Source organism: Astatotilapia calliptera, chromosome 20 (assembly GCF_964374335.1).
Source record: "Astatotilapia calliptera chromosome 20, fAstCal68.1, whole genome shotgun sequence".
NCBI classification, from domain to species: Eukaryota; Metazoa; Chordata; class Actinopteri; order Cichliformes; family Cichlidae; genus Astatotilapia; species Astatotilapia calliptera.
In genome coordinates, this window is record NC_137441.1 from 35560836 (window position 1) to 35573999 (window position 13164).

Consider the following 13164-nt stretch of genomic DNA (forward strand, 5'->3'; position numbering starts at 1 on the left):
ACTGAAGTCCTTTTTAGAAAAAGCTGATGTTGTAAGACTGATATGGTGCTGACATCGATTAGCTTCTTTCTCTCACAAAGGCAGCAAGTTTGTCAGGTATGAAACCTTACCTGAAGCAGTCTCACTTAAGTTTTTTGGCACTTAAATTTATTTAAAAGAAAAAAAAAGTTTAGTTCCAACAATCTCAACAAAGCTGCAGACAATCAGAAGATTACACAGAAGAGAACATTTTAAGCTGATGTTCGTTGCCGAAATATTTCAGAGCGGACTACTTTAAAAGAGATGAATAGATTTAAAGCATTCCAGTTGTTGTTGTTACCCGAGAGTTTTAAATATTGATTCACTTTGAGCTGCTTCACGTGATGAAATCCAAAGTTGTTTAACAGGGATCACATCTCACTCAGAGCTGCCTGTAAATAGATTGAAATGTATTCACACTTTCGCTCGACTTCCTTGATACATGTGATGTAATGTGTCAGTGCCCCTCCCTTTTTTCTTTTTTTTTTTTTTTGTTTAAGTAAACAAGGATGCAGATTCTTCCCTGAATCCCCCAAAAAATCAGATTTTCTGAAGCGGGAATGAAATGTTGTTATTAAAGTATAAAAATGTAATTACACAGACATGGAGATTAACTGGTGACGCATGAATCTGTCCTGTTATATCTGCAGAAAACACTACTTAGGTGATTCATAACGGCCAGGCTATGGCTTTGAAACTGGCCATTGCTGTGTGTTTGCAATCTTCTTCTGCATTTCTGGTTTTTACCGTCATGTTTTTTGTTCTTAAACATTATTTAAAGGTTTCATTTTTTTTAAATTCAGTTTCAAAACTTTTAAGATTGATCTTATTTTTCAAAGAAGCTTTGATTTTTATTTTTGATAGTGTGTTGTGTGCTTCATAGTGAGAAATAGAGGTTTTCACTTTTTTCTTTGTGTTTTGCGTACTTGCTTTGTTGTGGTTTCAGTGTTGATGTCAAAGAGGCTTTAATATTTCAGTTCTGTCAGTGTCACCAGTGTTGGCACTTTTAGACATAACTTCTCATGATGGATGAAGCATGTATGCTAGGTTCAGATGCATTGTTACAGAGTTGCACCGCATGCAGTCGGTGTAAGAGCAATTTATGTTGAAAACCTTGACTTACCTCATCCTGCCAGAGCAATGTAGATTCAGTTTGTGTTCAATGTTCACAGGCAATAGCCAACTACAGTAGGTCTCATGGCTGATCACAGCTGGTACTGTGTCCACATCCTTTAACTCTTCCGTCCAATGTTTGGAAAACATGCCCCAAGGTCTGTTGATCTATGCAATTAATTTATTGTCCTTATAAATGCAATACTACGAATATCCAAGAGACACCTCGTGTTGCGACAGTGGATCACCTCACAGTGACTTTATATTCTGGCTGACGTGGCTTTTCTCTTTTCATTTTAAATAATTTGTTTTGGTTTTTGTGACACATTTGTCTATGGTTCATTAATTGCAAGCAGAATTGCAACATCAAAAGGGAACTTTTTCATACCAAAACGCGGTTGTTTTAATATGACTGTAGGAAAAGTAAGAACTCCTAAAATAAATAAATATGGCAGATTTTTTTTTCTCTCTCCATGTTTTGAAGGCACATTGCCACTTTTTGTTTAGTTTAGTTTAAACACAGGCACCATAGCATTGTTTTCATCATTCCGCTCATTTTCCACTTTTACGGTTTGGATAAATATCGTCCCATCTCGTTCTTTCTTAGCTGTTACTTGTTTTCCTCTTTAACTACAAAACCTTTTATTTCCAGGTGACAAATAAACCTCACAGAAATGCCTTAGATTTCACTGGAAGGGAGTGTGAAGTGCTACTCAGCTGTGTTGGGCTTTATCTCTGACTGGAATTGTTTTCATGCACTGCAAACTGTTGAAGTTTTTCTTTTTTTAAACTCCTTGAGATACTAGATCTATGAAGCAAAGAAATGTTTAAATGCTGATTCACTGTTGTGTGTTTACCATTCCACGATTTTAATCCAAATATATTGAAGACAAAGAAATGAATTGTGGCTTATTGCTGCTAATTTTTAAATTATTTCATCTGAAGGTCATTTAATATATCAAGTCAAAAATGGGGTCAGTTTTGTAACCATGTCCATGAATTTGTCTGTTTATTGTGCGCATCAACCTCTCCGTAAGTGTTTGTGCCATGATGCAGGGCTTTTTGTTTTTTTTCCTTCATAGAGAAGAAATCCCTTCAGTTTTTAAACTTTCATCCTGGTTTGATTTTTGAACTTGCCATTTTTTTTTTTTTTTTTTTAAATAAAATTTTTTTTTTTTCACTGTGACAGTGCTTTTGTTTGTTTGTTACCTAAAGTCCCTTTAGCAGGTTGAAGACAACATGGGATGTGCTGACCATGACAAAACTTTACGGCATGCTGAGGAAAAACCTACACATAATCCAGGCATCTTAAATGCCATGTGGCTGAAACCCAACCAACAACCACTGATCTTCGATCAGTTGTCAATGGCCTGTTATTAGCGTTTGTTGATCAGTGGTCATGGAAATTTGCATATTAATGATCAAGGAACTGACCTCACAGCCCATTGTTCATTCAGTAGGCTAGTTTGTCATTGTGCAAAAGTACTGTTTATGGCTGGGGAAGCCTGCAGTCAGCTTAGACTGAAGAAGTCACCTGGATGAGTGATGAAATGTTTCTCCCACTGAAAATGCTACATCCAGAAACGATGCTTTGGGATTTACTTACCTGGACGACTGAGCGTGCATCAAGACGACATTATGAGATATGCCATGTTTTCATCTAATCGCACTTTGGCAGGTATAAATAACTTTGCTTTTTTTTTTTTAACTTATGTTTAAGTTTTCAAGATTCAGCTAAAGAAATGTGAACAAATGATGTATTTTAGCAACAGGCTGCTGGTAGCAGTTTAAAATGGGTTCTTTGATGTTACATGCAGACATGCCAATGGGTCATACTTTGGGCTGAGAGGCTTTTTTATGCTTGAATTATTCAGTCAATGTAAGTGGCTTAAACAAACATTCCTTTGAAATGGTCAGAGGAGCCAATGCCCCCCCACCAAAAAAACTTTGAAAGACCTTCAGAATGATAGAACTACTGCTCAAGAGCACTTTGAAAACATCCCTCTCCTTAGAAGTAAAATATAAAGAAATCTGTGGCGGCTCAACACCAAAGACAAGTTCATGCTTTACCTCGTGTCTTTGAAACCACAAATTAGTTTGAGTTTATGTGAAAGTATTTGGAGAAAAAAGCCACAATACATGAGAATTTATTTCTAAAACAGACTCGAGTCTAGATAAAATAGATAGGAAATACATTCTTAAAAAAAGTATTTTACATTGTTTGCTGTATATGTTTTAAGTATATACAAAGTTCAAAATATACTGAATATACCAAAAGGTTGTTGAACAAAAGAACACCGAAATACATAAAATAGACTTTTAACCTTATTTTACACCATCAAGAAAACTGGATAAACAAATGACAGAACTTTTACCGTACTCTTACGGTGTAATTGTTTGGTTACACCTGCAAACCAGCACCAAGGAGAAACAATGTTTTTTTTTCACTCTAAATCATACTCTGAGGTTATGTCACATTAATTTCTCAGCTTTACTGAAGTGTCATAAAGAACTGAGTGGCATTGTATCAATTTACCTGCAACAATGAGGTAATTACCTATTTTAATATTAACTTCACCTTATAACATCAAAATTCTCGTCCAAACACAGACTAAAGTAAAATCCACACATAAGCTGCAACTCTGAACTTTGTAGACATTACAGCAAAGCTGTATGCAGTAACACAAAAGTCCAAGTCAGACCTCCAAAATGTCTTTAAGCTCCAGATCCCTGACAGAAAACCAGTGTAAGCAGGTAACTGGAGAATGTGTAGCAAACCAATAGGTGTCAAATATCCTACATGCTTTACCCAGGCAGGCCTGCCTGAAACAAACTAAGCACTTTTAATATCAACACGATGTGTGTAATCTCATGTGTGCCACCAGATTGTGCCACCATTGTGTGGAGTTCTCATGTGTGAAGATCAGGGGGGGAAATAGAGACTTTGACATTTGGGAATGTAATCTGCTTTTAAAACACTTTTTTTTTTTACTTTTACTGATAACACAATACATGTTAATCAATGAGTGCTCAATGACAACTGATTGTGGCACAAAAACATGTAATGAACATTCCACCTCAGAGTATGATTTGCACAAGTGTAATTTCAAAAACAGTTCTGACTGGACCGTACAAATCAAAGCGTTTGAGCTGCTGTCTGACACACACACAAAAAAAACTGTAGAAGAAGTTGGAGGCAGTGATTTGTTGCTCCAGCAACATCCTTTCAGCTACTTTTAGCCGAGGATGGAAATCGCTGAGCTGGTTCCTGATCAGACGAGCTGGTGTGAAAGTTGTTCCCAGAATTCAAGTCTCCCATCTGCGAGTCCTTTCCTGGGGAGTAAAACTCAACCATCATCAAGATGTGAGGCAACTGTACAACTTCACAATTGTCATCCTCACATCACAACAGCTTGTGGTTTACAATCTCCCAAACGATCCTTTTTCTGAAATATGGCATATGTTTCTGTCAAAAACAAAAGAGCAAAGACATTTTTAAGCCTTCATTATGACTGCTTACTGAAAAGATACTCTCACTGATGCTGTTTGAAGTTACCTGCGTGAAAGTGATTGGTTTGTCTTTGGTAATGTAATCTGCATATTTGCATGTGAACATTCCACAGTCGCTACCATTCATTTGCTGAGGGATCTCCTAAGAACAGGAAAAGAAAGAAGACAAGTTTGCACGTGCAAATCAAACCTTGATTAACCTACAGTGCAAAATGACATCTGACACTTTGACAAATTATCTATAAAATGTCTTGACAGTAAAAGCTGCTGAGAAACTAATTTGAAAATTCAGAAAACAAAAGTCACAAACATAAGAAACTGGATCTTTAAACATTTCAAATCATCCACGCTCCAATAACATGGCTTTCGTATCTTGTGGAGGCTTACAAAAGCAGCAGAACATTGTATACTTAAAATCTCAGACTGGACTACTAACATTTGTCACTATTTTGAAACCATTTGTTACCAGAAACCTAGTGAGGGCTTTACAAAAAAACCAAAAGAACTTTATAGATCTACAGCTATCAGATTCAACTGTAGAACAGTGTCTGATAGAAAAGAGAAACAAGTAAAATGCCAAATAAATAAAACGATACTGTGAGGCAGATAATGAAATCCCATCTAAAATTCCTGAAACCATGTGATTTGAACACTTGTCACAACAACCTTGTCTGTAGAACTTACATTGCGTGTTTTGCTGTGCAGAATCCAGCCTGAGGTATCCAGTTCTTTGCCTTTTTTGTCCTTACTTTCCTGTTGCAGGTATTCACTGGAAAACAAAATTGAAGTGCAAAAGTGCAAAACTCAGTGAGTTATATTTACCTCTCAAAACACAGAACCCATTTAAACAAATATTGCACATCTGCTACAGAAACTTACAACAATATTTCACATGCTTTATCGTTGTTTCCTCCCATAGAATCAAAGTACATGATGGACTTCTTGCGGAAATCCACCACCTGAAAAAAACAAAATGCTAAATAAAATCCCAAAATATTTATATCCACATTTTAACTGACCCTTAAAACAACAATAAATTCAATAATTTTATTACACGACAGAACAGTATTATTAAGAATGCAATGGTTATTGTAATCACACTGATCCTACTGTTTCCAGTTTAAGTCCAACATTATGAAGTTTCATTATTTACTTTATCGTAAAATAATGGAAATAAAGCTGAAAGCAAAATCAAAGTCTCCATGAGTGCTTCCAAAATGGTTTTTTCCCCGATGTGTGATTCAAACATGATTTGAGAGGCACTTGTAATTTCAATGTACAAAAACGCTAAGATACTAACAGAAGATGCATTTCTGTTGCTGTGCATAAATTACTGACTAAAGACAGCATAAATCTACTATTGGTTTTTGGTTTTCAAAGGAATTGTATGCAAAAATACTATATTAAATTATACTATACTTTATTTATTGAGGGCAGGGCCAAGAGTTGTGTTCCCCTAGACTTCTACTGGGGATTTGCCTGAATAGACGCGAGCTCAGATGGGATAGGGCTTTTGCCATAGTGGCTCCCAAATTGTGGAATTTGTTGCTGTTTCACATTAGACAAGCCTCTTCCCAATTTCTAGATCTGCTTTTAAGACCCCACCTCTTCTGTTGTCATTTTAATTGTATTCATTTTTTCAATATATTTAATTTCTAATTTTGTTGCTATGTCTAGCACTTTGGTCAGTGGTTACTATTTTAAAGTGCTTTAGTTGGCTTGGCCATCTTGTGACCACCACTCATTTAGCGTCTCTCGCAGCTTCCAGAATTCACTCACCAACCACTCAGGTAATAAAGACTTTTCCCCTCACGACATCACATCACATCCATTATGCCCAACAACTTTCAAACAATCAGGCAAAAATCTGGACCAAATGTCTTTTCTGAAAAGGTGCGTCTTCCATATTGGCTTCACATTTGAGACTAAGAGCCTATGTACATTTTTATACTGTGTATTATTACACAGTTAGGTCCAATAATCAAGGTGTATTTATTTGTAAAACGTTGGCTCAAAGTGAAGACTTTTAGCTTTAGATAATTCAGAAAAACCAAAACACCATTGAGGAACTACAGCCATTTTTAAACATGGTTGCCTGTGCTGTCAAAGCTTATAATCATCATATAACACTGACAAAGCAGGCCTGTTTATGCTCGCCCTTAAACCTTTAGATTACTTTCTACAACAGCCATTGGGACTTACAGAAAGGCACCAGTGCACCCCCAAGTGGACAGGAACCAACAAGATGTCTTTAGAAAAGATGTCCATCTTTTTGGTCCAGCGGCGGACAGCAGAATAGCCACTGCTGCGCAGCTTGGGATAGAAAAAAGTATTGAACGTATTGACTGTTGGCATGTTGGAATCCTTGCTGCGCTCAACCAGCAGGTTCATGTAGAAGTTGATCACCTGGGAAATTAAAGAGAGACAGTTTAGATCAAGTGGACATGTGCACTCGTTTAGTTGTGGATCATAAATCTAATCGTGTACTGTTTTTTGTTTTAAATAGAAGATGTAGAGAAACCGATAATTTCTTTTTCTCTACATCTTCTGAGGTTCTCCCCCTGGCAAACCAGGGGAGGTAGGCGGTATATTCATCAAGGCAGGACCTACACTGTTCTTCATCCATGTAGCCACATTGGAGCTGCGTTTCTTAATTGTGTCAATAAGATCTCTATTTTTTCCCCCTTCATTTCTAATACAACATTTACGCACCTCATCATTGAGCCAGTTGAGGTTGCTCAGGGTTTGCAGGTCTTTACGTGTAAGGCTGAGACCAAAACCTTCACTTAACACTTCATGAGGATTGCCCCCTCGCAGCACCCTGTTCACTTCAGCCTCCATTTCCTTAAGAGGAAGAATGAGACGGTATACATGTATAAAACCATGAAACAGTACTTACATTTTTATATATATTTTATATTAGTCTGACAATATGCAAGGACAGTAATTAAAAGTAAAAGTCCCTTCATGTTCTTAATCAGAATATTACTGATAAATGAGATTAAATGAGGAACCTTAACAAAACCAACAGAGAGCACTTAATTTTCAAAAGATTGTAGAAGAAATCTCTGCACATCTATCATCAAAATGTAGTTGCAGTTTTACTTTTTAAAAGATAAATAGTAGTTAGAAAACATACTTCCCTGCGACAGTCTGTTGTGGTCACTCATTTCAATAAATATATAATGAGCTATGCAAGTACATTAGGGTACAATTTCCATACCTCTGTAAGTTCAGGGAATTCTGGTTTCTCTTCCAAAGACGTCTCTTCTTTTATGATAGGACTCAAAGGAAGCTCTTTCTCCAAAGGAACTCGAACAAAGACTTCGACATCTGGGCTACGCTGCTCCTCGTCAGACAGGCGCTGAGAACCAGAAATTACAAAGCAAATTAACGCAAAAGGGAAAATAATGAACATGCCAAATCTTAACCCAATAAGATTTTGTGAGTTGACCACTCACCTGCTGCAGCAACTGAGCAGCCAGAGCTTCTTGCTCTTCTATCTGTCTCCGTCTTTCCCTCGCCCGGGAGTCATACATACTTGTCCTACAGGAAGAATTTAAAAAAGGAAAAAAGTCATTTTTGCACTATTCAAATGTCGTGTAAATTAAATAATTTAATACACTTACAATTCTTTGATCCATAACTCAGCTTGGAAACATGGCACACTGTTAAGACAGAAATGTATCGTGATGAGATATGTATAAACCTTGGTTGTGCTGAAATCTACCTAAACACTTAATACACATACACATTTATAAACAAAATAAGAAAACAACTTGAAATGTTTGGCTATATATGCCTCTGTTTGTATTATGTTTAACCAAGTTACACTTCAAATAGCAAGCCTGACCAAAAGAAATACTAACCTCGAGCTGTCTTGTTTTTTACTTTTTTGCTGATCTACAATAATTACAGAGTCGCCATCATGAGCTGTAAGAAAAGGCAAGAATAAGACCCATGAACAACCACCAAGTAACGTTTAATTCACTTACAATAATATGTTCCACGCTCTCCCCATTTCCATCAAGTACTCAGTATGATTACCTGATGACTGTGTGTCCTGAGAAGAGTTATCCTGCAGAGCTGATGGAGAAGGAGTTGATATGAGAGTAGCTCCTCTGCTGGAACTGAGGTCCCTGTCCAGGGACCATGTCTGGATCTCTGGCTTGCTGGGGCCCCCCAGTGGACTGGGAAGGTTGCTGGAGCACTGGCTAGAGACTCCCCTGGGGCTGGCGGGACTGCTGGGCCCCTCTGAAGTTCCTCCTGCTGCTGACCCAGTTGGAGAAGAGAACTGCAGCAGTCTGCGGCTGGTGGTCAGGAAGCTGGTGCTAATGGGACAATGACAAGTAGAATGGTACAATAAGTGACTGGTCTGGAAACAACATGATTACAACAACAGGATAAAGTGGGGTAGGCTGTTCTGATCCCCACATACCATAGCTACATGATAATGTGCACACCAGGAAAAAAAGAAGATCCCCTTTGAAGTCTCTGGCTCAATGCACATGAAAGCCATGTCATTCCATGCTACGCAAAATAAGAAGATATGAAAACTACCTTTCATGCTTCTCTCACGCCCCCCCCCCAAAAAAACAAAATTATATCTCATTACACATTTTTTGTAACAGGAACATGGCATTGATTCAATACGTACAAATCTCTGTGAGACCTCACAATAGTGTGCGAGCTGCCATTGTGAAGATAAGACGACTGACCACCAGAGACCATAGTAAGAAGCTGCCTGTAGACCTCCTTCTCCTCCTCTCGAACAGACTGTTAAACAAAGAAAAACCCCAGTATGAACACACAGACATGCAACAAATAGATATGAAGGATACACACAGTTCATTACTGCTTTCATAAATAACCTCCTGTGCTGTGCAGCGGGGCCTGGTCTTGGGTAAGCAGCCTGATGAGGTACTGTGTGTTGGGCTCTGCACCACTTTGATGGGAAAGGTCTTCTCATACATGCTGGTGCAAGAGCTGCTTGTTGCACCTACTCCACTAAACGAACTGCAGACAAAATTTTGGATTTACAAAAAAAATTATAACAATGATTGAATATTGCTTACATGTCACAATAATAAATAATTTAACAAGCAGCAACTGCTGAAAAAGAATTTTCTGTCAGACACACAAAAGATGTAAGGAATACAAGAATACCTTTGAGTTCCATGCGCTCGGAGACTTAAAGGCCTGCCCAGCCTTGGAGAAGGCTGCCATTTAGGGGTGATGGAGGGTGGCAAATTAACCGAATGCCCGTTTGTTTTTGGCACCTCACGATGCACAGGACTCATGCACACTTGTCGCCTACAAACTTTTGATCCCGTATTTGACTTCTCATTACGCAACCACTCTGGAATACAGGGAGAAAGTACAGTAAGAGTTACAGCCCAGACAGGTTTTGAAACCTTAAATGCAGATCGCATATCGTGACTTACACCTGATATATGCTTCAGTGCAAAATCTACTCCATAACCTATTAAGTAACCTGATGTGCATCTTCCAAGAAACCCAACTACATGTCGGGTCAATGTAGCCCGCAATTATTGTGACTGCCCTATTCATCACCATCGAAGCCTAAATCAGCCCTTAATACTGCAATACATTCTAATACTTCTATATTTTATTATGTAACAAGGCCTGTTGTATTGTTGCTATCAAAAAATTATTCGCAATGCTGCTGAAACTAATGTCACTGTGTCACCGTCCAACTACTCTGGACCTAACGTACCTGAGATTGATGACAAATTAGTGTTTATGCAATTAAGTAGTACAAGAGCAGAACTGGGGTATGAAAATCACAAAGCCCATACAGTCTGATACAGTACATTTGCTAAAATATTTCCAATTAAAGACTGTAGAGTAAGAAGGTATTACAAACAACAAAATATAAAGGTTGTCAGACAATTTAAAAGACATACTTGGAAGCTGAAAGCTCTTACAACAGCACTGTCCTGGAAAACACTGTAATTCAACTGGTGCCACAACATCCAAAACCCAGTGAATGTTTTAAAACCTTTTAGTTTTAATCATAGTTACTTGGAGTGGACAGGCATTCCCAGAGGGTGGAATTCTGGAAATGCTGCATATGCCCATCTCTGTTCAGCTCAGTTTTGTTAATACAACAACTTTTGAAAAGTTTAAAATGTTAAGCTTACCAGATTTTGACGTTTTCCACTCCAAAGTTGTTGAGGGAGCAGCAAATGTCTCATTCTGAGAATTCCTGTCAAGGATCTAAATCCGAACACATACAAGTTAAATAAGATTCACGTGTGCCAACAGTCTTTACAGGGACACCCATAAATCTGCACCATACCAGCCTCCCTGTCCAAATTGCTGATGATGTTGAGGGGCGCGGATGAGGTTCTCCAGGTGGCAAACCAGGGGAGGTAGTCAGCATATTCCTCAAGGCAGGATTTACATTGTTCTTCATCCATGCAGCCACATTGGAGCTGTGATTCTTAACCCCTTCAGCTGCATTCTTGACTGAGTCGATAAGATCCCCTGTAGAAATTTCAAACACACAGAAAACAATGTGTGCCTATACTCTCCACAATTACATTCACAACACACATAACAAAGTGAGTTTCTACTTACCCATTCGTGATTTCTTTATCACCAAACCATCTTGGTCGATGTTATGGCCATCTTCCAAACTTAAAGAAAAACAGACGGTATCCTGTTAACAACACGCTACCTCGTTTTTGTCAAACTTAAGATAACGGCTAAATGGACAGCGAGCTAAAACACTGCGGTCACACAAACACTGCACTCATAGTTCTGTCTGGGTTTAAGCTTCTTGGCATTGATTACCAAGGGAGTTCAGATATATCTGCTCGTACCATTCAAAGGGTCTTTTCCTCCTCATCTGACCATCTCTTGGTGTGCGTTGAGCATGTGGGTGTTCGGCAGCTGGTACACCATTGCGAAGACTGGCAACGCTCGTTTCTATCCATTCGCAGATTTTATTCAACATGGCTCAAAAGTTTTGGAAATTACGGCGCTAGTTTCAAGACAAATCGCTGTCACTGATTTCAGTCAGCCTTAGTGTCAATGTAGTCAAACCCAATTAAGCTAATGTGCTTTTTTTCGACCGGGCAAAGTTAGCCGAGACTGCTTCAAACACCAACACTCCTAACAAATGCCATTTTATCACCACACGAACACTCGCAAAACCGCCTGATATTTAGCTTACAATTAGCTAGCTAGCTACCTAACTAGCAAACTAGGCTAACTACCCTGCTAGCTAACGTTGTTAGCTACACGGCTAATTTATGAAAGTATGTTTAAATTACGACGGGAATGCGATAAGTCGCAACCGACGCGTTCAGGAAAACGAAAATCATGTTGGGTTACACCCTAACTCATTTATATATCCTTAACGTGACAATAAATTGTAAATAAACTCGTTGAAGAATAACATCTCCCGCTTCTTCCTCATTCAAAACCACAACATGGCTGAACCGAGCGTCTGACCATCGTACATTGTGATTGGGTGATTGGAGGTTGTAAATTCCAGTGTACCTAAGGCTAACTGGTCGATTGCAGAATGGTGGGACGCCTTAGGGCTCTGGTTTAACGGAGGGTCTTTGACGTTTAGTCCTACGTCACAGCCGTAGGACTCGACTTGTGGATACAATCAAAGCGCACTAAATCCTGTGTATTTCTTTTACTGATCAATTGCCTTTGACCTCGATGGAAAAAGCAATGAGGTCAAGGACAATGGTGAATGAGAGTTATTTCGTTATCCATAATTTCCTTGTACATGTACAAAGATAATAAAGGGCTATTCTGTTCTATTCTTATAGGGGGGAAATGCACTTACGGAACTGTTCTTATCCCAAGTGGATGAAATGCCATAATTTCACACGTTTCACAGTACTGACCCACACATATGGTTCTTACACACACACTGGACTTTCTGGACTTTGGTTTTGCACAACACTGGTCACTATATTCTTCATTTCCGGTTAATACTTGTACAGCTGCTGTTATTGTGTATATATTTATTTATATTTCTTCATACATTCTTATATAGTTCTATATTGTGTATTGTGTATTTTGTTGTACAGTTATTTTATTTTCAACTTTAATTTATATATTTATCTTTATCTTATTCTTCCCAGTTAAATTTACCCTTCATTCTAATTTGTGTTGTACAGTTATTTCATTTTTAACCTTAATTTATATTTTATTCCTTCCTAGTTAAATTTACCCTTTTTAATTTTTCATATTTATTTCCTATCTTATTCATAGCCTTTTCCTTTTTTGTTCTCTTTAGGTCATGAGCAGTTGTCCAAGCATTTCACTACATATCGTACTGTGTATGACTGTGTACGTGACAAATAAAATTTGAATTTGAATTTGAATTTTTTCTTTCTTTTTTTTAATCTTAAATTAAAGTGTTGCCAGATGCTATTTTTGAAAGTTCTGCAACACACAATAAACCAATTTGTTCCATGAGAGATACACCAGTAAGGATGTTTCCTTAAAATGTATGTGTTTCTGCAGCAAATC

At 38.0% G+C, this 13164-nt stretch overlaps 1 protein-coding gene across 1 annotated transcript; it reads right to left on the minus strand.

Moving 5' to 3' along the window:
• Window positions 1-3262: 3262 nt before the first annotated feature.
• On the minus strand, window positions 3263-12124 carry senp1 (SUMO specific peptidase 1). Its single transcript, XM_026154700.2, has 18 exons — window positions 11490-12124; window positions 11245-11303; window positions 10964-11151; window positions 10806-10881; window positions 9808-10000; window positions 9513-9657; window positions 9299-9417; window positions 8689-8972; window positions 8511-8574; window positions 8271-8309; window positions 8103-8187; window positions 7865-8005; window positions 7354-7485; window positions 6844-7047; window positions 5521-5600; window positions 5326-5410; window positions 4688-4783; window positions 3263-4597 (listed from the first exon to the last, which is right to left on the minus strand). Exons 1-18 carry the CDS (start codon window positions 11621-11623, stop codon window positions 4535-4537), a joined length of 2187 nt encoding a protein of 728 aa, XP_026010485.1. The 5' UTR covers window positions 11624-12124; the 3' UTR covers window positions 3263-4534.
• Between the last annotated feature and the right edge of the window lie 1040 nt (window positions 12125-13164).